The 26,062-nt window shown below is 39.8% G+C and overlaps 1 protein-coding gene across 3 annotated transcripts; it reads right to left on the reverse strand.

Annotated features, from left to right (window-relative positions):
* Positions 1–491: 491 nt before the first annotated feature.
* RSPH3 (radial spoke head 3) lies at positions 492–26,062 on the reverse strand. Of its 3 annotated transcripts, none has more exons than XM_081295476.1 (9): positions 25,064–26,062; positions 19,511–19,598; positions 10,167–10,308; positions 8,359–8,504; positions 7,153–7,356; positions 4,404–4,566; positions 2,342–2,428; positions 1,679–2,027; positions 492–509 (listed from the first exon to the last, which is right to left on the reverse strand). In XM_081295476.1, exons 1-8 carry the CDS (start codon positions 25,648–25,650, stop codon positions 1,702–1,704), a joined length of 1,743 nt encoding a protein of 580 aa, XP_081151602.1. In that variant the 5' UTR covers positions 25,651–26,062; the 3' UTR covers positions 492–509; positions 1,679–1,701. The 3 variants fall into 3 exon arrangements, with proteins under 3 accessions (XP_081151602.1, XP_081151600.1, XP_081151601.1); XM_081295475.1 differs by lacking the exon at positions 492–509 and adding an exon at positions 598–1,086; XM_081295474.1 differs by lacking the exon at positions 492–509 and having other exon boundaries at positions 593–2,027; positions 25,064–26,061.

Here is a 26,062-nt window from a genome sequence, read left to right on the forward strand (position 1 = left end):
TTAGATTACAGATAAGAAGATTTGTATTACTATCTAGGCTAGTCACCTACTGCAAATCACTTAAAATTCCTGAGCTTTGAGTTCTCCATGTATGTCATTTATTTTGTTTGGCTCCACTGCTGGGCTGTAAAAAATGTGCATGTAGCATTCAGGTCTGGTGCCCAGTTCACCCGCAGCCTCCTGCACAGTTCCCGACACGGCAGGCACTCCTCTGATGTCCACTGGCCGACTGCACTGACATTAGAGCGTGAGAATGTGAGCACTATCCCACACGCCCTGGAAGACGGTGGCGGTCTTAAATGACAGAGGGGTATCTGGGGAATGGGTGCTCTCTCCACATTCACATCCTCGTACCTGATTTAACGAGTTTTAGGAAGTGAATGTGTTGATAATTGAAAGTTACTTGATAACTTTAATAATCATAAATTATTTCAAATCATTACAGATAATATGTCAATAAATATTCTAAAAAATAGGGCACTTAAAGGATCAGAAGAATACCTTTATTGCTTTTTTTTTAAAGAGAGAGTGAGAGAGGAGAGAGAGAGAGAGAGAGAGAGAGAGAGAGAGAGAGAGAGAGAGAATTTTTTTTAATATTTATTTTTTAGTTCTCGGCGGACACAACATCTTTGTTGGTATGTGGTGCTGAGGATCGAACCCGGGCTGCACGCATGCCAGGCGAGCGCGCTACTGCTTGAGCCACATCCCCAGCCCCACCTTTATTGCTTTATATCAACAAGATTTTGGAAATAAAATAATATGATTTTTCAATACCACAGGCAAATTCTCTAAACAAATTCAGATAAAAAAGCCAAATGTGAATTCCCTATGACAGCCATAATATGTAACATCATACCCTGTTTTTAAAAGATGAGCAATTTACATGGATTAATGTTTAAAAGATAAGCAATTTACATGGATTAATATATATATATATATATATATATATATATATATATATATATATATAAATCAACCTATAAATTTGTAGATGCTGAAACACAGATATATATAAATACTTGGAAAAGGCCTTAATGGCACTCACCTAACTAATAACAGTGGTTTTCCTCTGGAGAGGGGAGTGAGCTGCATAAGGGTAAACAAGGATTTTTGCTTTATTGGTGCTGTCTGAATTTTCTCATAGTAGGAATGAGAAAAAAGATAGATGAGAACATATCACCCATCCAGAGAATCCCCTAATATAGAAAGGGTAATGATCTGCTTAATTTAATACAAATAGGGAGAGAGTTTTTGTTCTTGTAGGGAGGAAGTACTTTTCTCTTCAGTATCACAACATTTAGTTATTCTTCCATAGAATGGGTGAAATAGTTTCCCTATAGAGAAGGAAAAGCTCAATGGTGATAGCACTGATATGTAGTTAGAATCTATGATCTAGATATCTAATATTACACATTAGATAGCATACTACCCCGCCCCCTGCAAGTTAGAAGGATTAAGGAAAAATAGATTCTTTCGATACATATAGTGGTAATGGGAAACTAGTAATCAAGAATTACAATATAGCCTTTGGATATTCTATTAAATAAATGAGTTAAAGTGTTATCTTTACTTGTTTTATTGTTTTATCACAATTCACTTGCTCAGTTCATTAGACAAAAAGACATGTTGACTAAATACAACGTAATTTCTAGTTCCCAAGGGGCCTGTGCATCATTACCTGATTGTTATTGTTGACTTGCTTCATGGCTCCCAAGCTCCCCCTGCTGCTGATGGGTCTTCCTTCCCTAAGGTTTTCCTCATTTCTCTGTCTTCCTCCTGCTCCAAGAGCACTCCTTCTTCCATAAACCTCCTTTCCTGGGAATAGGACCTTCTTCCATACTGTGTTCCTTGTAGGTAGTCTGTGCCCAGCAATGGCTCCTGGGTCTGTGGTAGGTTTGGATCATAACTCCCCAGGGTTTCTCCCATTACTCTAGGATCATAAAATCCCCCTGATCTTAGAGAAGGATATCTGTTGTCTTTCTGCTCATAAGTATTCAGTCTCCTTTCAACCACTTCCCGGATCAACACTGCAAAGTTCAGAAGTCATTATGATTTTTATATTTTTGATGAGTATAAAACATTCACCAGGCCCCCTCCTTCCTATATCATAACCTTTAAAGTCTTAACTTCTTCACCATTTTATATACTGAATATGAGTTATATTCTTTGCTTGTTTTAAAAACAATGACAACAGGAGATATTAATACTAATAAAATTACAGAAAAAAATTAAGGTCAAAAATTGGGCCTTTGTTAATATAATGAATAGATTTAAAGTTTAAGTAATGTAAAATTAAAATATTTCTTTCATTTGTTTGTCCACTGAAAATAAAAGAACTTACTGTCAAGCACTGTTCTTCCCACCATGCTATATTCCATGTTTTTTTCAACTTCATTCATTAGCCATGGGAGAAATCCTATTTCAATATCTGTAAAAAGGAAATTTCATGAAGTAATTTTAAAATGTTTTAAATTTCATTCTCATTAGTTATACATGACAGTAAAATGCACTTTGATACATCATACAGAGATGGAGTATGATTTCTCATTCTTCTGGTTGTATATGATGCAGAATCCCACCAATCCTATAGTCATATATGTACACAGGGTAATAATGTCTGACTCATTCTACTGTCCTTCCTACCCCAAAACCCCTCCCCCTTCTCTTTTCTCCCCTCTACCTAAAGTAACTCTGTTCTTCCTCAGCCTTATGGACCATTATAAATAGGAAGAAAGTGCTTTTCCCCTAATATAACAGATTTATCACCACTGTTTTCTCAATAGAAAATATTAAATAGACTTATACAGCATAACTTTTGCAAAGGCTATGTTTTGGTCAGTTTCCTTTCTATCAAAGTAGAAGTTATATTTTAAAAACTATGAGGCCTTTCTTGGAGTCACATAATTTAAACTTTGCTTAATAGGTGCAATGTCAGACGGATCAAGGAGGCACAGGAAAATGTGGATTTGGCAGAACCCAGTGAAATGTGATGCACATCTGGGATTGAGCATTGCCTAAAACAAATGCCCCCAGTTGAGACCCCTGGCATAATGGAAGCTGACTGGACTCAGAGGATGCAGGTCAGAGGGCAGCCATCTAGAAATGGGTAAGAAATTAGGTGTTTGCATTAATAATATGTTTGTTCTGACTGAAATGGAAATATACTGTGTAAGCATTTCAAAAATATGGTCCACTATAATATGCATGTTAAACTTTGAAAACAGCTTTTTTGGGAGGCAGGCATTTAATTGGTATTTTTCAATAGTATGACAGTGGAGAGTTTGTCAGACTATTATATTCGCTATTATAAATAATTGAAATCTCAGGCATGAATTTCATTTGCAAATTTTACCCGATGTTTACGGCAACCCATGATAGGAAAAAAAAGGCTACTGTTTTTTGTGACTAATAGTAGGAGGCCTGACATGAGCCCAAAAGGCAGGACCGCAGCACAGAGAGAACAGTGGGTTGGAGTTGGAGTTCCAGGCCAGTGTGAGAGCCATAGTAAGCTCCCAGGAACAAGGCTTTATCTTTCCTGAGCTTCTGTACTTCTGAGAAATGGCCATTATATCTGCCGTATCTCTCTGAGGCAGGACTGTAAAGGACAGTAGGCTCTGAGGACAGGCTAACAGATGGCCCACACACTGTAGGCTCTGAAAGCCAGAGACTGGAGTTCCTGTTACTTTTTTATTTTGTCTCTAATACCTAACACATGCAATGCAAGCACCTAATTAAATGAAAGGGTGTCTTCTGTATTGGCCCCCAAAGGGTTTCTGATTGGAATAGGGAATCAGCTGGGAAAAAGTTAATAATAAAAACTATTTGCACATATGTAGTGCTTTATAGTTTACACAAAGTTTCATACACTTTATGATATAATTCCTAAAAGGTCCTCATTTCAGGTCATAGAGGTAGTTAATGATGAACCTGGGATTTAAATTTTTGACATCAAGTCCACATTTCTACTATACAATGTTGCTTCTTAATAAAGAAGTCCTAGGGCTGGGTTGTGGCTCAGAAGTAGAGCGCTCGCCTAGCATGTGTGAGGCACTGGGTTCCATCCTTAGCACCACATAAAAATAAAATAAAGATATTGTGTCCACCTATAACTAAAAAATAAATATATAAAAACAGAAGTGCTAACACTCTACAATAAAGATCTTTATAGTACACCTTTTTTAAAGATGGCTTATTTTAATTTTTTGATACATAATTTTACTTAATTGCATGGTACTATAATACACCTCTTATCAGTAATAGTGCTCACTTAAAACAACTATAATTAACATTTTTGTTTCAGAAATAGAACCTAATTCAAAATAAAAAATGGGCATGAAATAAATTTGAACCATTAAGAGGATGCTTATTAAAACAGAGTTAATCTAACAAAAATCTTCACAAACCTCTTTCAATAGGATCATAAAAGTAGCCGCTATCCCTGAGACTGCCAAAAACAGATGGGAGAAGGTCGGCCAGATAACGCTGTGCAAATGCACGGGCAGAAATCTTTTGTGCTGTCTCGTTATGTTTGTTTATTATTTCCCACTGCTGCTGCTTACGACGCTCCTGTCAAGAGAAAAACATCATCAAAGATGGTTATTTAGGCATTCTGTCTTCCCGAGACATTGAATTTAGTGAAATCAATAACTGAAAGAATTTGGACTTACCAAAAAGTGGACAGCAGGGTATCTATTAAAGATCTTTCATCAAGATTTTAATGAGTTTCAACTAGTGGGTACTGAGTTCAGAAAGATATGAAAGACGGAGCTAACGGTAAAACTCATTTCCTGATTATGATTATTTTATCCAAGTAAAATAATTTCATGATTGTTCTGGTTTGGCTATGAGATGCCCCCAGACTTCCTGTGTTAATGCAGAAATATTTGGAGGTAAAATGATCACATTATAAGATCTGTGGCCTAATCAATCCATCCTAATTTGGAAGGGCTCCTGTGCTGGGTGGTAACTCTGGCCCAGTGAGACTTACTCTGAGGAGTGGGTCCCTGGGGACATTCCCTTGGAAATTGTATCCCTCCCCCCAATCCCTTGATCTCTCTCCTGCTTCTGGCCACCAGGAGCTGAGCAGCTTTCCTCCCCCCCACCTTTCAGCCATGTTCCACCACCTCAGCGCCATGAGGTCTACTGACTACAGATTAAGCCTCTGAAACCCCGAGCCCAAAATAAACTTTTCCTTCTCTAGATTGTTCTTGCCAAATACTTAGGTCATAGCATGAAAGCTAACAAAATAATATACGTGCTTGACTGTACAGATGCTATCAAAATGATATTAATTTTTTATAGTACTGGGGATTGAACCCAATGGGACTCTACAACTGAGCTATATCCCCAGCCCTTTTTTTTTTTTTAAAGAGAGAGAGATAGAGAGAATTTTTTTAATATTTTATTTTTTAGTTTTCGGTGGACACAACATCTTTGTTTGTATGTGGTGCTGAGGATCGAACCCTGGCTGCACGCATGCCAGGCGAGCGCGCTACCGCTTGAGCCACATCCCCAGCCCATCCCCAGCCCTTTTTATTTTTTACTTTGAGACAGTGTCTCATTAAGTTGACTAGGCTGGCCTAAAACTTGTAATCCTCAGTCTCAGCCTCCTCAGTTGCTTCGATTACATAGTACCTGGCTATATTTCTTTTTATTTCTTCTTTTGGTACCAGGGATTGAACCCAGGGGCACTTAACCAACCACATCCTCAGCCCTCTTTTTTTTTATTTTGAGGCGGGGTCTTATTAAGTTGCTTAGGGCCTCACTAAGTTTCTGAGGCTGGCTTTGAACTTGTGATCCTCCTGCCTCAGCCTCCTGAGCTGCTGGGATTACAGGTGTGTGCCACCATGCCTCATACCTGGCTATATTTTTAATTAGTATTACAGAATAACACTGACAGGAAAATTATAATTGCTTATAATTTTAAATTAAATATCATAGATCAATGAATAAACTCATGTGTAAAAATTCAGTCCACAAAGCTAAAATGTTCTGAACTTGAAAGCCTCTTTTTTTTGTTGTTACTTCCTTTAGATCATTTACCATCTGTAAAACCAGTGAACACACTTCTCTACTCCCAGGTGGGAGTGGGAGCAGTAACACGTTTTCTAATTAAGTTTATTTCCAAAGTTTCAGCAATTATAGATCTAGATGATTTATGTTCTTGATTTTTTCCATAATATACTTCCTAATAATAAATAAAAATTTTTGAGAAAGATTTCACTAATTAATTCCATAAAGGTTTTTTCTGTCAGTGTTATTTTATTTATAAGAAAAGTTTTGCATTTGCACGATCCTTACCATAAACTGTGTGCTCTGTTAGCAATTATGCATTTTGGAGGAAAACTTGAGGTCCAGCTGATTAACTACTGAGAAGAATTTCCCAACAAACTGTTCTTCATCGTAAACTGGGCCCTTTGGGAAGTTATTTTAACTGGTTTAGGTACTTGGGCACTGCTTTTTAATTTGTTCATTAATATACAATAGAAGGTGTTCATAAGTATAAAATTATTGTCAGAATCGGAACAGACAAGTAAAGATTACTAAATCTAGAGTTTCCTAATAGCAGGCTATTGGTATATTTTAAAAAACTGGGTTGTAGAATTTCTTTTATTAAAGTTATAATTTGAAAAATATTCAGTAAGGATCCAAGTAATTCTGGAATATCCCTGGGGATACAGAGAAGGACTGACCACTGAGAAAAAGACCCAGAATTCATCGACTTACGGCAAATCAATATCTTTCTGACTCCTGATATTTAAGAGTAACTCCAGTTCAGACACATTTAATTTATGAACTTTCATTTAATTTGGGAACTTCTAGAATCTCGATTTAGATACATTTATGTAAACTGAAATTTTAAAATGTCAGTTCAAGAAATATTTATGATCTAAAGGAAAGACCTGAGCAACAAATACTATAGATTTTTTAAAAATATATTTAAATATCTTTAGCTTTGTAACATGCCACATGTAATTTTGAACATAATACATTAAAGAGTCAAAAGATTAAGAGTGGCTGGGGGCATAGCACAGTGGTAGAGTATGCACCTAACATGTGCAAGGCCCTTGGGCCCTTGCTTTAGTACACACACACACACACACACACACACACACACACAACTAGCTAACAAAGAAAAATAGAATTCCATACTTTTTCTTCTCGGTGTCGTCTCTCTTGCTCTTCCAGTCGCTGAACTTCGGCCAGTTCCACATTCCGTATTTCTTCATATGCACGCTGACTGGCCTGCAGGTTGGCCAACTCTTCTTCTTCCATCACTTCCAGAAGGGCCTGCTCAATTGTCTTCCCCACCAAAACTTCTAACATTGGTTTAACTTCAAGGTCAAAGTCAAAAAGCTTAAACACACACACACACATACACACACACAAAAGTAAACAAAATTGTAGTTACTAACTAAATGCATCATGAAAATATAAAAAATATTAACAACAGGGTATTATTGTCATGCTGTCCGTGTGCCAGAGTGCTGGTACTTGTGGTTTCTAATTCTCAGAATAACCCTTAAGGTACACAGAACAGCATTGTGCTAATAGGCAAAAATCTAGTAAGTCAAATTATGAAAAAAGTATACATTCATCAATGTGAACCCTGATACTCAGTAACTTTAAGATCAAACTCTGGAGCCAAAGGGAATATTCTATCCTGTCCTTATTCTTTGCCTTTCCTGCTCATTTTTTCCTGGCTGTTTTTCATTAAAACTGATGAACAAAGGAACAAGAATATGAATATTTTAAGTAATTAATGTTTAGGGTTTGGAGGCAAAAACACCCTCCTCTGTGGCTTCTGAAGACTTATTTGTTTCCCACTGTCAGTGACAGTTCTTTCAAGTTCCTTCAAGTCTTGAATCTCATTTGTGCAAATAATCATTGCCTTCTTTTGTTTAGTATCATAAACTGGTCTACTTATGCATTCCACATTGATGTGAAAATGTAATTAAGATTCTTCTAAACAGGGAGAGTATCTTCTTAAAATGTATATAATCCACAAGTTAAGAGTAGAATCTCTTCTACCGGGAATATTCGTCTTCCTTATTTGGTGCAAATCTGTCTTAAGTACATACATTAAGCACATATATAAAAAAATGAAACCAAATTATAAGTATTCTAAAATATTTATGATGATTTTATTTCTGATAAGAGGATAAATCATAATATATTATTTAAAAATATTTCTGGGTACTTATAGGACAAACTATTTTAGACACATCTGGGAGAGCAATCCAAAAAGCAGAATCCTTCTTAATGTGAAAGTGGTTCTGGTCTATGTTATGCCTTACCTAAACCTAAATTTATATCATTTATAAGATGTTAGAGGGAAGCTGAAAGAATATACTGTACCTCTCCTTCTAGTATTTGGGTGGCCACATCCCTGCCAGTCTTGGCAGGAATGAAGAGTGGTGTCGGTGGTTTGTCCAAAAACGCATCTGTTTGGCATTCCATATCAACTTCTATTACACGATCAGCAATTTCTTCAAGGTACAATTCTAAGAAGAATACCATATACACTAAATTTTAAATTCTGGTATATTTCAAACATACATATGTTTGAAAAAAAATATATATATATATTTAAAACTTTATCTCCTTCAAAACAGAATTAAATGGATTAGAAAATAAGTCCTGGAATGAAAGTGCCAATGTGGGCTTTGATTCACACACTGGATTAAGAGTTTTATGTATCTGGAAGATCATAGAGTCAGTAAGGCCGGACTATTTTCAAGTCATGGAGCTTTGTACTAGGTAATGGAATTGAAGAATATGAGACCACAGGTGTGTATAAGATGCAAAGTGTAATAGGGGATGGTGTGTTGATAAAGTGTAGATGCAACTGAGTTCCTACACAGTTGATGTATAAAGATTTGAAAATTCCAAGATAATATAAATCAAGAATCAAGTTACCATGTTATTTAATGTTCTCTATCCTACAGATTACAAACATATGTATGAAAACAAATTTTAAGTTAGAAATAACTTATATGAAACAGGGACAATGTGGTACCATGTGAAGCACATGAGCACTAGCCAGAACACAGGATCTAGCCAAGATATATCTTCTGGATCCTCAGTTTCTTCATATGTAAAAGGAATCATAATTACTGTCATGGAATCTCTGTAATAATAGAGGAGATCCACAGGTATGGGACTTGTGTAGTACCTGAGGAAAAGGGGCTATTATATCACTTAATATTTTGGTGGTACAAACCAACACCTTATCTTTGCTACCATAGAATCTAGACTATATTGACTGATCACTGGTTCAAATCTAGGCCAGATTTGGCTTTGAGGTAGGGGGGAAAAGTGTGAATGGATCTCTTCCTTTAATCTTTACTACAAAAAACAATCTGAATGAATCTGCTCCCCATTTTGGCAGGGTACAAGGTGAATCTTTAAGAAGTCACATTAGCCCAAGGAAGATGCCAGGTACTGTCAGATCACCAAGATACTGTTGACAGCCAAACCCTCTGGGTCCAGGTAACAGTGAGACAAGTAGAAAATCCTGGCACCTGCCTCAGAAGACCTGTGTGGCTCTGGAGGCAATGAAAAGTGAAGGGAGAAAAGAAGGAGACAGCAAAAGAGGCTGGTATGGAAGGCAGAGGATCAGATATGAGTGGGCTTCGTCTTCTCAAAAGATAGACAAAAGGCCAAGCAGGACTACATTGCTGTCCTATAGTATTAATTCCTCATGAAAAGAACTGTGATTCATGTTGGGCTAAGAGAAATAATCACAGGTTAAAATAAAATATGTGAAAAGGGCTAAGAGTGAATTAGTTTGATCATAAAACTTTTTTAAAATTTTTTTTTTTTAGTTATAGATGGACACCATATCTTTATTTTATTTATTTATTTTTATGTTATGCTGAGGATCGAATCCAGTGCCTCACACATGCAAGGCAAGCACTCCACCACTGAGCCATAACCCATCCCCTTGTTGTCTTAAAAAAATCCCAACCCACACTTCCACCCATGTCCAATATGATAATAGTACAGATATGTCTTTGCTTAACGAATGGTCTTCCTTACATCTGATTGGGAAGGACTGATGAGCACAGAAGATACATACGTGATATAAAGACCAAGTAAAAATGAACTAACACAGACCGCTAAGTGAACAAAGGAGCCCTGGTGTCAATGGCATGGTCACATACCTGTCTGCAAATTCACGTGCTTCCTGCCTTCCACAGGTTCTGGTGTCCGTGGTCTGAGCTGCTCTTGGGCTCGTTTCCTGGCAAAAGCCCTCCTTTTAGCTGCCTGTGCTCTCTGAAGCTCTAGAGGATCAGTCTGCCCAGACTGGGAGAGAAAGAAAAGGCTTCTAAAAGTTAGAAAATACCTCTCAAGGCATTCCAAAAGTGATTCCTAGGCTGAGGCAGGATGCTTCTAAGTTCAAGGGCAGCTTGAGCAATTTAGCAAGACCCTATTTTGCAAAGAAAAAAAAAAGGTGAGGGTGGGGTGGGGTGGGGTGGGGAGCTGGAGATGTATGTAGTTCAGTGGTGGAGCACTTCTGAATCAATACACAGTACCAAGTCAAACCAAACCAAACCAAAAAATGAAAGTGATTTCTGCATAGTATAAAAAGCATGCATCCCATAATAGTACTTCTTGATTATCAGTGACTTGATAATGAAGATTTTTATTGTTACTTTGTTGAGTAATACACCTTTCAAAAAAGGTATCTGACAAAGCACAAATGGACCTTCCAAGTCCGCCTGCTAACTAGAAAAATGGGTGCAGAATCCTGTGGAATAACACACCTTTCCTTGGGTGCTCCATAAAACTGATTTAACTATTCTTGTTACAATAAATTTTAATGTATGGTTAAGAAACTGAAAAGCACTATGATTTTTTAAAATCTAAATTTCGTTTGAACAGAATTTCCTTAAAAATTTCATTAGCTCACAAAGAAAACATTCTAAGTCCAAATGAAGTCTCTCCAGGTGAACAAGTGGATTAATTGCTCCCAGCAGTTCGGCACCTCCAGTGGTAACATGGCTGTCTTTTTTCTTTATTTGTCCTGTATTGTCTTTATTTGTTTTAGGTAACAGGGTGATAATTTTAGGTAGTAGTAATGAGCAGTGAATTGTGAACCAAGAACCTAGCAGGATCACAGGGTTTACTTGAATTGCCTTTAATAAACAATTAAGTAACTTATAGAACAACAATGGGTACACTAATACTGAGAATAAACAGGTAGAAACAAAAGGAGCCAGTTAAGAAATATGTCAAGAAAGATATTGAGACTAACTCCAACAGGGTCTACTGAAGTCACTGTAAAGTTAGGATTTATGCCATAGGTTTCTTGTGTATTTCAGAGGGAAATTTCATTAAAACTCAGGGGCACTAAGTCTACCCAGTCATTGAACCCAGCTTCAGCACTGACATAGGATTGACTTGTAGATGAAGACCCCCCCCCCCCCCAGAATGGGATGGTAACCATGACCATTCCCATGAGGACCAATGTCAAAAACTCCCAGGCGGGAGGAGTCAAAAATGTGATTGGTATAGACTGCAGGCGGTGGAACCCGGTTCTCCTGGCAAACACCAAACAGCAATAAATTTGGAAGTAGCCTGTTTCCTTCCTTGTTCTCTGCCTGGAGACAACCCATTCTCTCCCACAGTCAGTCTCTGTTTGAGCCAGACTTTACTTTCACTCATAATAGAATTCTCTTGCTTTGCTTTTCATGTCTGACTTTAAACTTTCTTTTGTTGGGATGCAAGGCCAAAGGTTTGGAGCTTCATCTCTCTGCTCTCCTGTGACAATAACGCTGGCCTCATAGAACAAGTTGAGAAATGCTCCTTTCTTATTTCCTGGAAGAGATTGTTTAGAATTGTTGCTAATTCTTCTTTCAATGCTTGGAAGAATTCTCCAGTGAGACTATCTGGACCTGAAGATTTCGTTTTTCTTTTTAGATATGAAATTGTTTTTAAATATGAAATTGTTTCTTTAGGAGTTATGAGTATTCAGAAGTTCTATTTCACATTAGTGAATTTTGTAGTTTGATCTATGTTGTTGAATTTACATGTGTATATTTGTTTGTATTTGTATTACTGTGGTTCATTTAAAATAATATATTTGGTCTTTTATCTTCATTTCTTGGCATATAACTCCTAAACCTTTGGAATTTCTGGAGTGATAAGAATATCTTTTGTATGCTAATGAGATGGGTGGTGAATAGAGGTCCCGAAATAGCTTCAGGATGGCGTTGGTCACCAGAAAGACCAATGCGGCATTAGAGTGTTGGAACTTTCTGCTTCACCCTTCAATCCCAGGGAAGGAGAGAGAGGCTGAAGGTTAAATAGCTCACCAATACCCTATGATGTAATCAGTCATACCTACATAATGAAGCATCCATAAAACCCCAAGGGAGCAGGGTTCAGATGGGCTTCCTGATAGCTGAACAAGTGAGGTTCCAGGACAGTGGCACACAGGAGAGGGTATGGAAGCTCTGTACCCCTTCTCATGCACCTTGCCCTGTGACTCTCTTCCATCAGGCTGCTCAACTGTATCCTTTGCAATATCCTTTATAATAAACCAGTAAGTGTAACAGAGTGATTCTCTGAGTTTCTGATTCTCTGAGTTTCGAGTGGCAATAACAAATTAATCAAACTCAAGGAGAGGGTCAGGGGAATCTTAAATCATAGCAATTGGTCAGAAGTACAGGCCATAACCTGTGCTTGAGATTGGCATTTGAAGGGGAGGCCGCCCTGTGGGATGAGCCTTAACCTGTTGAATCTGATGCAATCCTCAGAGGGACAGTTTTGGAATTTGGTGGAAGTAGAGGACACTCTGCAAAATGTGGAGAATTACTTGGTTGATGTGTGCAGAAATCCACGCCCATCCACCCCAGACATATCTGTGTAACAACAGCTCACTGGGGAAAGCTGTTCTTAGAATTATTGGCCTACCTAATCCTTAAGGTCCCATCCCTTTCTCTGGTATTCTAAATTCTAAAGAAAGGCCTCTGTAATGCACTGCCCCCTTCTCCAGTTCCATGGTACACAGTATTTATTGTATTATCCACTATGGGTAAAGCATCTGGATTAACTTGCAGAAAAGTAATATGTCTGTCTGAAAAGAAAATGCAGGTGTTGATCCCAGGAGGTCAAGGTCCATTGCTGCTAAATTCTGGGAAGGAAGAAAAGGAGACCTGCTCCTCTAGAGAGGTATGGATTTCTTGTCCATTGTCTTGCTGTACCGCTTTTTCTCCTATAAAAGGTCTTTGTGCTTTGAAGCCCTCTAAGATAGAGACTTGAGACAAAAAGCCCCCTCTATTTTCTTCAGGGCCAGCTTTGAATGAAAAGAATTCTTTCCACCAACTTCTGCTCCCAAATCTTTGGTCACTCAGAGCAGTGGGCAGTATGGATATTCAATTCCAGTAACATTTGGGGCCACAGGAGTAAAGCACTGTGTTGAGCATGAGAGGAGATAGTAGATAAAAGCACTTTTGAATACCATTATCATCCTTTCAATCTTTTAATGGCTACAGTACCTGTAGTTACATCCTCTGATATTCATTATTAATATTTGAAATTTATGTTTTCTCTCCTGTCAGTCTTTAGAGGTTCATCAATGTTATTGATCTTTTCAGAGAACCAACTTTGGTTTCACTGATTTTTCACTGTTGTTTATGATTTTGGCTTTTATCTTTTATTTTCCTCCTCCTTCTACTCTGGGTTTATTTTGTTCTTTTTATCCAGTTTATTGAGGTAGGAACTTAATATTGATTCAAAGCCTTTTTTCTTTCCCTCTTGGCACTGCTTTGGCTCCATCCCATAAATTTTGATGTGCTATATTTTTTTCAGTTACAAGTGTTCTTTTAAAATTTCCTTTGACATTCTTCTTTAACCTATGGATTATTCAGAAATCTGTTTTACTTTCTGGTTGTTTTCCTGTTTTTAAGCATCTTCCTGTTATCTTCTGTTTCTGATTTCTAGTTTTTCTGTTATGGTCAGAGAAGCATATTCTGTGTGATTTTAGTTCTCTCACAGGTGTTCATGGGGCATATGGTAGATATGTCATGCAGCTCTTGCCAGGTGCTTGAGAGCCATTCATATTCTGCTGTTCACATTTACAGAACATCTTCCTGACTGCTATGACCTGTTCATTGGTTGATGATATTGATCAATCTCCAATAATCTTGCTGTTTTTTTTTCTAAGAGAAACTAAAATTGTGGATTTCTGTATTTCTCTTTTCAGTTCTATTAGTTTTTACTGAATGTATTTCAAACATACATCTTGTTTTGAGACATCCAAATTTAGGACTGCTATATCATCTTGGTTTAATTGTGTTCCTTTTATCATTCTATAATGTCTTTGTCTTTCATAGTCTTGTTTGCTCTGAAGTGTGCTTTCTCTGATGCTAATATAGCCACAACTATCACCAGAGGAGGTCTGAGGAGTTCCTGAAGAGGGAGACCACAAATCAGGATGAGTAGGGTTCTTGACAAAATTACAGAAATGAATTTAAGAACATATCAGTTAGAGACACACAGATTTATTATGAAAGCAGAGACAAATTCAAGAGAGAATGAAGACCATCTAGAGGTTCTTAGCCTCTTATTTTAAAGGAGACTTGGTACTGGGAACTTGGGAAGGTTATGTTGGGATGACAGCAGTCTGGTATCACAAGATGATTCATGGTGGTCCGGCAATTCTGAGGATGTTAGGCTGATGTGGTCTTTATTATCTGGTTAGTAGATAACATTAGAAAGTGTCATATATCATAGATATCATAAATGTCTCCTTTTGCCCAATCTGTTTTAAAATACATGTATTAGTGGGCTAATTTACAGCACACAGGGCAATTTTCAAAACAGGTGAATTTCCAGTAACTTTAAGATTGTGAGTGAAGATTTGGGGGAAATTTGGGCAAGGGAGCAACAAGCAACAGAACTGGCTTAGGAATGATGGTCCAAAACCTGAAGGACTTCAGCCTAAAGCTTCTAGAGTTAAGTTTTACTTTCTAGTCTTTCCTTTTGTCTTTTGTACCTATTTTTAATTTCTTTTCTATGATTCCTCAAAACTACCTTTTCAAAATTCATGTTTTCATGATGTATCTTCCATCCTTTTGCCTTCAGTCAACTTAAAATGTCAGAATTGAAATGATAATTCTCACAGACCGATATAGGTAGGCCACTATTTTTTTCCTCTGCTAACTTTTATCTTTTAATTATTTAGACTATTTACATTTAAAGAAATTACTGATATATTAGGGCTTAGTCTGCCATCTTACTTTTTGTTTTCTGTTTGTTCTTGTTTTTCATCTCTCTTTTAATGAACATAGGCCTCACTATTCACACAGATGTGGGAGACCAACCTCGCATGTGACTGAGTCACTTCCTGGCTGGATGATTGAGGGTTGGGTAGCAGAAATGCCACTAGACTGCCCCACCCTTCTTGGGTTCTTGGGCGTGACATGCATGGGCGTGGCTTCCTACAGCCCCATGGGTGGAGCTAAGCTCACCTGCTGTTCCTTTGTAATATTACCCCTTGCCCTGTTTGGGATAGAATGTTTCATGGAAATGCCTTTTGTGTGTCCCCTTATCTTACTGTGCCCTTGGGTGTGGTCTACCTAGATGTCAGTCAACCTGCTGACAGCAGACATCATGAAGCTAGCTAGACTCAGCCCCCTGAAACCTGACCCTTTGCCTCATTTGAATAGCTTCTCCTCAATAAAAGGGGTCAGCATGTTCTCTCTCTTTCTGCGGACCCTTAAGGTCAGAGGAGCAACCCCAAAGAAAAAGGTATTTCTGTCCTTGTGTGGTTATTTTGTGCAGCCCAATCAGCTCAGTTCCCCTGGAGTGACCCCTGAGTGTTTTAGTCACGAGCAACCTGGCAATTGGCGTCCCTGGGTGGGCAAAAGATCTGAATGCTTAAGCTCCCAGGACAAAAGCCGCACACAGAAATTGTATGCAACTTTATTTTATTTGCAGGGCTGGGGATCACAACTAGGGCTTTGCACATGTGAGACAAGCACTCTACCACTTGAGCTACAACCTCACCCCCATTTCTGTATATTCTTTTTCCTGCCTTCCTGTGGGCATGGTGAGTACATATAATTTTATTTTGCCTTGGCATTCAAATTTTTTTTTTGTGTGTGTGTGTGTGTGTGTGCCAAAATCCAGGAATGAATTGGTGTTCCGTTTTAATTATAATTTCTTATACCTGAAGCAGTGCTCAATCACCCTGAGATAGATGAACTTTCAGGGAGAGAGAAGAAGAGACCTTTAGAGGAGGGAGGGAGAGCCACATTTATGAGCATGACCAGTCATGCTTGTCTCTTTAGTTAAGTAGACAAAACCTCCAGCATATTCTTGTACCAGATCAACTAGAACAAAAATAATCTATTTAAATGTCACCAGATTCAAAGACCTATACAATGTGCCCAGAATTGATTTATGGCTAGACTGCTTAACCACGAAGAGACATTGTGAACCTCAAGTATGAACTGATTGAGATAAGACTCGATTTTCACAAAAGCTTGCCTGGGAACCTGTACTTTTCTTCCTAGAAAAATCCTGTGTGTAGTCAGAGGACTGGGCCCTGGTTGTGTCATTAGCCTTCTATCCTCGGTGAGTCAAGGAGCACTTGCACCTGCTGCTGGTGTGTGTTAGGGTCTGTTTATCTTTGCTTTGCTGTCTTTTAATAAACATTTGCTTGTGCCTTGTTTTCCATGTGTCCTGAAATTAATTTCAGTGGCACAAGTCAAGAACCTGTCCATGCCCAATTTACCTCCCACTGTCCACTTGGAGGGCCCTCCTTGGACCCCTGTCCAGTATCAAACCTTGGTACAATGTCTAACATTATACCCTACCTGAATGGTTCCATCCAGTGACTATAGATAAACTAAGAGGCATTTCTCCTGTCTAGCTGGCAAGGGAAGGGAGACTACCTGCTTTCCTGCTGCTTTACTTAAACAGACCATTCAAACATTTGACCTGAATTTAAAGTGACCAGCTCTTAGTCACAGCATGACCTACTGGAATTAGTGGCTTAAACCCATCAACTAAAATGCTCTAAACTGATTAATTAAAGCTCCCATGGGAAAACTGTTTGGATAATGCCCTGGCCCCCATAAAGGCGCTGGCCTGCTAGGCGTGGTGGTATAAGCCTGTATTCCAGCTACTTGGGAGACGGAGGCAGGAGGATTGCAAGTTTGAGGTAATCATGGGCAACAATTTAAAAAGGGGTCTGGGGATGTAGCTTAGTGGTAGAGTGTCCCTGGGTTCAATCTTCAATACTGAGGGAGATCAAAAAGGAAGTATAGGTATAAGGGCCCTTTCTCTTTCTCTTTCCCTCTCTGTGTACAGACATACAGTGCTGACTTTCCAGGGGTTTTAAACTTCCATATGTGGTTGTGTCACTGAAGCTGTGCTGCAGTCCAACCTTGATGGTGAGGCTGTCCAAAGAGACTCATGCAGGTGGATCTTGTATGTCTGGTGGATACTAAATTGATAGAGAAACTCAGAGTATCATTCGAACATGTAAACATTTTTATAATTCCATTTTGATTTATTTGGAAAAATTTTAAATATACATCTCTGTATTTTTTAATGACTCTTCCAGGTATTACAATACATGTGTAACATATAAGTCTATCAACATTTTATGACTTCAAGTGAAGTATAGAAACCTTACTTCCCTTTACTACCCCCATTTAAAGATCCTCATATTATCCCCACTTTAAAATATAATTATATATAATTAAAAATGTAATCATCTTAAATATTTTATCTATGTATTTTAAGCACTACATCAGTTAATGTTATACTTCTGCTTGAACCATCAAACATAATTTTAAAAATCATAAGAAAGAAATTGCTACATTTACCCTTATTTTTACCTACTATTTTGTTCCTTCTTCCCTTTGGAAGTCCCAAGCCTTCTGCTGTAACCATTTCTTTTCTGTTAGGGAAATTCCTGTAGATATTCTTTAAGGGTAGGTCGGCTTATGACAAATTTTTAGTCCTTCATCTAAGAATGTCTTGGGTAAGAATATTTTCACTGGATTAGAATTGGGGCTTGGTAGTCCTCTGCTCTCAGGACTTGAAAAATACTGTGTCACCCCCTCTGGCCTCCATGTCCAGATGGAAACTGCAGTGTCATTCAACCAGTGTTCCTCTTCAGTCAACATGCCATTCTCCCAAGAGTTTTTGTTTCAGTTTTCAGAAACTTGATGTGTCAGTTTCTTTGGGTTTCTCACTGAGGCTCACTTAGCTTTTTGTATCTGTAGGCATTTTGTTAAATTTGTGGAGTTTTCAAGCATTTTATCTTCCAACATTTTTTCATCCCACACTGTTCCTCCTCTCCTGGGAATCTGACAACATGAATGTAGTTTTCTTTTCTTTTTTTTTTAAATCATTCTTCAGATCCCAAAGGTGTTCCCTCCCTCCCTCCCTCTCCCTCTCTCCCTCTCTCTCTCTTTCTTTCTTTCAAGTTATAAAATAAACCTTTTATTTCCCCTGCTATATAAACTCAATACATAATAAAATGTCAGCAGAATGTTTTCTATATAATTTTGTATTTCATTATCTAAATGCAATAGCATATAATAAATTCTGGTCTAAAAAATAATAGTGATGTGATAGCTTGCAAAATTCTGTGATGGTAGTTAATAGCACTTAGTTTGCACTTTAAATGGTCAGAATGATAAATTTTGTTACAAATATTTACCCCCCCCGCCCCCCCCCCCCCCCCGACACAAGACCATCCCTATCTCAGGCAGAGGAGCTTTGGAGTGTGAAGAGCCTGGGTTTTGCTTTGAATCCCCCATCTAACTGAGTATGGGGATCATTCCTAGCTACTGGGTGGGGTGCTGAGATCAGGGAAACCCAAATTTGAGGCCAGTCTGGGCAATTTAGCAAGGCCCTGGCTCTGACTCAATAAAAACTAAAAAGGACTGGGGATGCAACTCAGTGGTAGAGCACCCCCCTGGATAAAAAAAACAAAACAAAACAAAAAAACATCCAAATTCAGGGGCTGGGAACGAAGCTCACTGTGTAGCATGTTCTCAGCACGTGCGTGCGAGATCCTGGTCTAAGCCTCAGGACTGAAAAAAAAAAAATCTTCTTGAAAGGCTTGGTGTAGCTCAGTGGTTCAGTGCTTGCCTAGCACATGTGAGGCTCTGGGTTTGATCCCCAGCACGAATTAAAAGACTCCAGATTCAGCCAGGTGCTGTGGCACATACCAGTAATGCCAGCATTCAGGTGACTGAAGCAAGAAGATCCTGTGAGCCCAGGAATTCAAGACCATTTTGTATAGCAAAGTAAAACCCCATCTCAAAACCAACCAACCAACAACAACAACAGCAACAAAAACAACAAATTCAAGGGCTGCCTTTCTTTTTGGAGTATGTTTTCTCTTTGTTGTTAAACTGGGTAATTTCTGTTGATTTGTCTTTGAATTCATTGATTGTTTCCAATGTCATCTCCAGTGTGCTACCTGTCCTTCACACGGTTTGAGAGCTTTGAGTTACAATACACAAATTGTGCTTACCAGCGACCCTGTGTGAAGTGCGTAAGTGTTGCCTCGGATCACCCTTCTGTCATACATTATGTTTCCATACCGCATAGGTTCTTCTTCTCTGTAAAACAGCAAATTCTAAATAAGTATTTTAATAGAGTGTTGATGTCTATGAAATAAATTCACTGTCAACACTATTTAGACTAAGATAAAAACATTTTAAGAAAACAGATTTCTGTTTTACTATGGCCCATAAAAAAGGAGACAAATGGCTGCCATTTATATAGAGCTTACTATATGCCTGACTCTTTCATATGTACTATTTTATTTATTGCTCACAATAAGCTCAAGTCGGGAACTATGATTCTATCTGACAGGAGAGGAAACAGAAAGGAATCTGCCCAAGGTCACCTTGCTAGTAAATGGCAGAGCTAGCTTCAGTTGTAAATCTGTAAGACTACTTAACAAATGTGAAAATGGCCCTTCTGAAAAAGAGCCTGCTCTGAAGAACTAAAAAAAGTTTGATTTGAGGACTGAAAAGTTACATGTATAAAAGAATTTGGATTTTAAAAAAGTCAAATTTCTCATTATTCTTTTAACCCAAAGATATTTTTAAAAGGTATGGTTTAAAATTAATACAATTTTAATCTCAGGGGTCAGAATGATCACTAGTAAGAAATATGAATACACAGTGGGTATTTTCATTAGAAGTTCTTTAAATGATGTCCTATTTCTTCTCTGGCTGCTCTTTTTCAACCTTTGTTTGCAGCTCTTTCTGGTCTGGAGGATTTCATCAGGGCTCTGCTTTCTCTTGTCCTTAGATGACCTCCTCCATTGGCAGTTTCTGTTATGACCAATATACTAACTTTATTTTTAGCTCACAACTCTTCCTTTCCAACTTGTAAATTACTTGAGTGTTACTTCAGCTCAGCTGGCCACTCTTTCAGCAAAGTCCCAAAGAATTTACATAGTTGTTAACATGGTTTACCTTGGGGTAGGGGTGAGTGAGCAGGCTGTAAGGGAAGGGGGGTGAAGTATCAGATTGTCCTAATAATGCCCTCAAGCATGAGTGTGAGTCCATTTATATATAATTAAATATGTATGTGCATGTATACATAAGAAAATAGGGCAGATAAAATAGGAGGAAAAAGGAATTAGAAATTGTTGAATAATGGGAAAGGCCAATTGCATAATAATATATGCTGGTATGACTTTATTTCAGAAATAAAGCCTCTTCCATATATACATATGTGCTCATTTATGTGTGTACAAAAAGAAAAAAGACTGTTAGGTTTGGTTAAAGCAGGGAAACAGGAGTAGAGGCAGGCAGGAGATGATTAACTGTTTTAATTTATCTGTATTTTTATTTTTCATTTGCTTCAAGAAACATATATTACTTTTATAAATTAAAAACCATCAATAAAGATAATTTTAAATGGAAAACATGTGCTCTCTTTTCTCTCTCTCTCTCCCTCTCCTTCCAATAGCCTATAATATAACTAAAATAAAGACTGTTATGGTTTTGATGTGCCTGTGTTTCTGTAGAAACATTCAGTGGTGAAATGTCTGAACTATAAGAGTTGTAATCTAATAAGTCCATCCTAGTTTGAATGGACTGGGTGGTAACTGCAATTGTGACAGGGCTGGAGGTGGGCCACTATGGGCGTGCCCTGGAAGGGTCCCTCTTCACTGTGGCCTCTTTAGCTCTCTGCTCTTGGCTTCCTGTCCCCACCATGAGTTGAGCAGCTCTCCTCCATTGGGCCCTTCCTGCCTGACAGGCTGCCTCTCCTCAGGCCCAGAGCAATGGATTTAGCTGTCTTGGACTAAGACTTCTGAAGCCATGAACCCCAAATAAACTTTTCCTCCTCTAAGTCATTCATGTCAGTATTTTGGTCCCAGCTATGAAAAAGCTAACTAAAACAGAAATTGGTACTGAGAAGTGAGTTGTTGCTGTGACTAATTTGGCCATGTGGTTCAGAAGCCTTTGGAAATGATTTGCAGAAGAAATTTTGAAAAGTTTAGAGATGCAAGTTGAAAGAGCTTTAGAATGCTGTAAGCAGAGTTTAATGGGTGATTCTAGTGTAAGCTTAGAAGACCAGAATGGTGACAGAATGCGGACTGTGTCCATGAGGTTTCAGATGGAAATGACGACTCCATTGGGAACTGGACTAGATATTATACTCTGGCAAAGAACTTGACTACATTTTGCCCATGTTTTTAGACTTTGTGTGAGGCTGAATTTAAAAGTGATGGGCTAATTAATCTGGTGCAGGAAATTTCAAGGCAGCACAGCATTCAGCACAACATCTGCTGGATGTTGCCAGCAGATTTTCGTCAGATTTACTGTGAGAATAAGGAGCAGAAAGCAGGGTTGAAGTATTTAAAAAACTTGTTAGGCCAGAAAAGTGTGAGTAAAGCTGGGGCCAAGAAAGCTGTGCTTAATGAAGATATTATAGTCCCTAAAGAGATGCCAAGTACTTTACACAAGATAATAGGAAAGAGCATCTCAGAAATTTGCTCACCCATACCCACAACAGGCTCCTGGGCACAGGAGAGAAAATTCTTTTAAGAAGAGATCATGGGCGTGCCCTGCTCATACAAGGGGTCTTGGGAAACTGTTTCACCATGATGAGCTGCACAGGCACTCAGAGGCCACTGCAGCCATTCTTCCTGGTGGTGTAGGTACTGTGTAAGCTGGTGACAGATTTCAGCATCATTCACATGGTATAGGTTCTGCAGGAATGCAGTTGCTGGAGTTAGGGGGTCATGGAAGCTTCCATGGGAATTTCAAAGGAAGGCCCAGGAGGCCAGGCAAAGTGTATCAGGGTCAGAGTCCCCGTGGGCCACTCCTGAGAGGGCAACACATGAAGCTGTGAAGATGAAGCTGGAATGGAAATCCTGGGAATTAAGAGTTCCAATAACATGGACCATCTGTGGAGAAAAGCTGTTGGCTGCAGAGATCCAGGCTAAAAGAAAGCCCATGTGCCCTTCAACTGGCAAGGCCAAAGGAGCAGGGGGGATACTTAAGCCCTTTGGAAATAAAATCTCATAGCCATGTGTCCTAGATGCTGTATGTGGAGTTATTGGACCTGTTCACCCAGCTGGGTTTTGGTCCTGTTTTGGCCTTTCTATGATCCTATTCCTCCCTTTTGGGGTAGGAATGTTTGCACTGTTACACTGTATATGGATATATGTAACTTTCTCTTGATTTTTGCAAGGGCTCACAACAAAGAGTTTGCCTTGAGTTTCAGATGAGACTGTGGAGGTGGACTCTTGGGCAATGCTAAAACTGTTAAGACTGTGGAACACTTGGAGATAAACTAAATGCATTTTGTACTGTGAGACAGATATGAGCTTTTGGGAGTAAGAGGCAGAATGTTAGGGTTTTAGGTATTAGGTGTCCCCTCAAAATTCCTCTGTTAATGCAGAAATATCCAAAGGTGAAATGACTGAATGGTGAGAGTTGTAACTAGTAAGTCCATCTTAGTTTGAATGGACTGGCTGGTAACTATAGGCAGATGGGGTCTGGCTGGAGGACATAAGTCTCTAGGGGTATGCCCTGGAAGGATGCATCTTCCACATGGCTCCTCCCTCCGCCCTACTTCCTAACCCTGCCATGAGGGGAGCAGCTTTCCTTCACCGGGCTGTTCCTCCATGATGAGCTGCTTTACTCTGGGCCTAGAGCAATGGACTCTGAATCATCTATGAACTGAGGCCTCTGAAACTGTAATCCCCAATTAAACTTTTTCTCCTCTAAGTTCATGTCAGGTATTTACAGAGATGAAAAAGTTAACTAAAACAAAGACCAAGCCTGAATGTGGTGTATCTAGCTCCTGTTGCTCTCCTATAGGTCTGTTTCTTCCCTGGTCACACTGACTTTATAAGGTCCTCAAACAAACCGGACTCATTTCCTATGAGGGGTTCTATACATGCTGTTTCTTCTTCCTGGAAACTATCCCTCCCCTTCCTCTTGTCCCCATCCTTTCCTATCTTCAGATCTTAACTTTAATGTCATATTCTCAAAAAGGCTTTTCTTATCTCTCTATAGACATGTCCTTCTTCCCCTAGCTAGGGACCCTCTTGTATGCTCTAACTTCATGCTGTGTTTCTCTCTTACTGTAATCATTGCACTAACACTTGTTTACTGCCCACTTGTCTTTCTCAGCATTTGGTTAGTCTCATGAAGTCCCAAGAAACAGAACTTTAAACCTATCCAATTAAGTTTCATATTTTGGTTTCAACCCAGTTATAAACCCAGTTGGATAATTTGTAACCTTAACTCACTTCAAGCCTATTAAGATATCCATTTCAGCTATGTGTCATCTGGAAAACTGAACGAATTTTGAACAAAATAGGACTAAAGATTTTATGGAATAGAGACAGAGTGACATAATAGCATACTCTTTTCAAATATGGTCATTTTGTCATTCACCAGCAAATTTAGCTAACAATATTCTTCTGGACACTTTCTCAATATTTTATTCATAAGGATATCATGTCAGCCTTATCCACAGGATATCAATGATTAAGGTCTGAAAGCAATTACTTACATGAAATTAAAATTTTACTGTGCTTTTTACATTACTTTGATACATATTACTTCAATACATAAGTTAACTAATTATAAAAAATAATCCCTAATAAACCAACATTGACTCTCAGTCCTAATTTATTGGTTTAATTTACTACTAATGATTTGTGAGAAATCAGTTAAATTCACCAGAAAGTGTTCTTGGAGTCATTTTTATATTGAATCCTTATATAACATCTATATCTCCCTTCAAATTAATGTTTTCTGTCTTAATTTTTCTCTTAAGTGATAGCAATCTTTACTGAAATCTTTGTCCTAAAAAAGATAATTATAAATTTAGACTCAGGGTATGAAATAAGCATCAAGAGTTGCATTGCTGATGCTCAATAGTCCATTCAGGGTTTGTACTGAGTGCTTACTAGTGCTAGGAATAGTCTTAGGTAAACAAAAGATGCAGATTCCTGCTTCCATGCAGCCTGCATTTGTGTGAAGTTCTGCTGATTCTAAAATTTGAGGCTTATGTAAACAATTTTAATAGATCCATAAGTTTATGATCTCTTCTATGTATGGTTGTTTGAATATTTGCAAAAATTCATCATAAATTTGCAGTTCTGTATATAAAGACAACCTAAGTCCTGCCCAAAGACTGGTGTGGGAAGGATTTTGTAAATGCTATCCTGTTGGTCACCCTTGTACCTCAGTTTCCTCATTTGCATAATGAAGTTATGAAACCAACTTCACAGCACCGTGCATCCAAAAAACGTTTCACTTCACTTCCCCAGTGAAGTGTCTGGTACATGACTGACTCAACAAGCATTAGTTGACCGTAAGTTTGGGAAATAGGGAGATTCGTATTCGTGTTATGGATCGTGCCAGCAACTCGGAGTCACTAAAGTAAACTAAGAGAGTCCACACACATCCCTTTCGGCTTCACTGCTTCACACCACGGGAGTTACTCAGAAATTGTATTTTGGCAGAGTGCAAACGAAAGCAGCACGGACAGCTTTTGCCAGGGCGAAAGTGGTGATCAGACAGGGGCTGGTTTGGTCACTCACGGCTGCAACAGGTTGTCCCGGTAACGGCGGCGCTGGCAGGGCAGGACCCGGGGCTTGCTGGTGTAGGTGTAGGTGCCCATGGCCCCGGAGGTGCGGTCAGTCAGCGCGGAGGTCATGTCCGGGGTCGAGCTGCCCTGCTTTCGGTGAAGCAGGTGGGCGTTAGGGAGGCGACGGAGCCAGAGAGTTGAGGGTAGTGCCAAGAGCAGGAATTCCACGAGGCGAGGAGCGGCGGCGGGCCGGGAGGTGGGCGCGACGCGAGGCTGCCGGAGCAGGAGGCGGGAGCTGCACTCGACTTGCTCGGGGGAGCGCAGAGCCAGTCGGCGGCGCCGGCTCCGGTTGCTCAGCAACCGGGGGTTCCGCCTGGGGGCGGGGTCTCCAGACAGTTCCGGCCGGCGGGTTTCCCGGGAAGGTCCACCGCTAGGGGCATTTCCGGCTCTTGACCCCGCCCACGTGCGTCCCGTCGGCGCGCTGCGGACTCTGCGGCTCCAGGGGCGGGCACGGCGGCTTCGGCGGAGTCCGGGGGTGCCGCGGCAGGGGTTCGGGGCCGCGGTTGGCGTGCGGCGAAGCAGGGCTGGTGCCAGTGCCATTCTCGCGGGCCCACCTGCTCTTTCAGGGCCCTTCTCGGCCTTCTCCGGCGGCGCCCCGGCGCTCTGTGCCGCCCAGCGCCGACACGCCCTGGGCCGGCGCTCGGCTCTGTTACGTGCCGGGGCGGAGAGGGGCTTCCGGGCCTTCTCCCCGCCGGCCTTCTCCGCGCGTCGCGGGCGCTCGGAGCGGCGGGGCCCCTGCAGACACAGCGTTGGCCGGGAGGTGGGCGGGTGTGGGGTAGAAGAAACGCCCGGTTCCCGTCTCTTAGTCTGCCAGGCCCCGGGACACGTGGGGAGGGTCTGCGCCCCGAAACGCAGGTGCCTCGGATTTAGCGCCCCCGATTAAAAATCTTGCGTCTCGGTGAATGCAGTCAGTGCAGCCCTCGTGACCAGGATGCGTTTGGACTTCACCTTA

This window comes from Spermophilus citellus, assembly GCF_964194105.1.
Source record: "Spermophilus citellus genome assembly, chromosome: 5".
NCBI classification, from domain to species: Eukaryota; Metazoa; Chordata; class Mammalia; order Rodentia; family Sciuridae; genus Spermophilus; species Spermophilus citellus.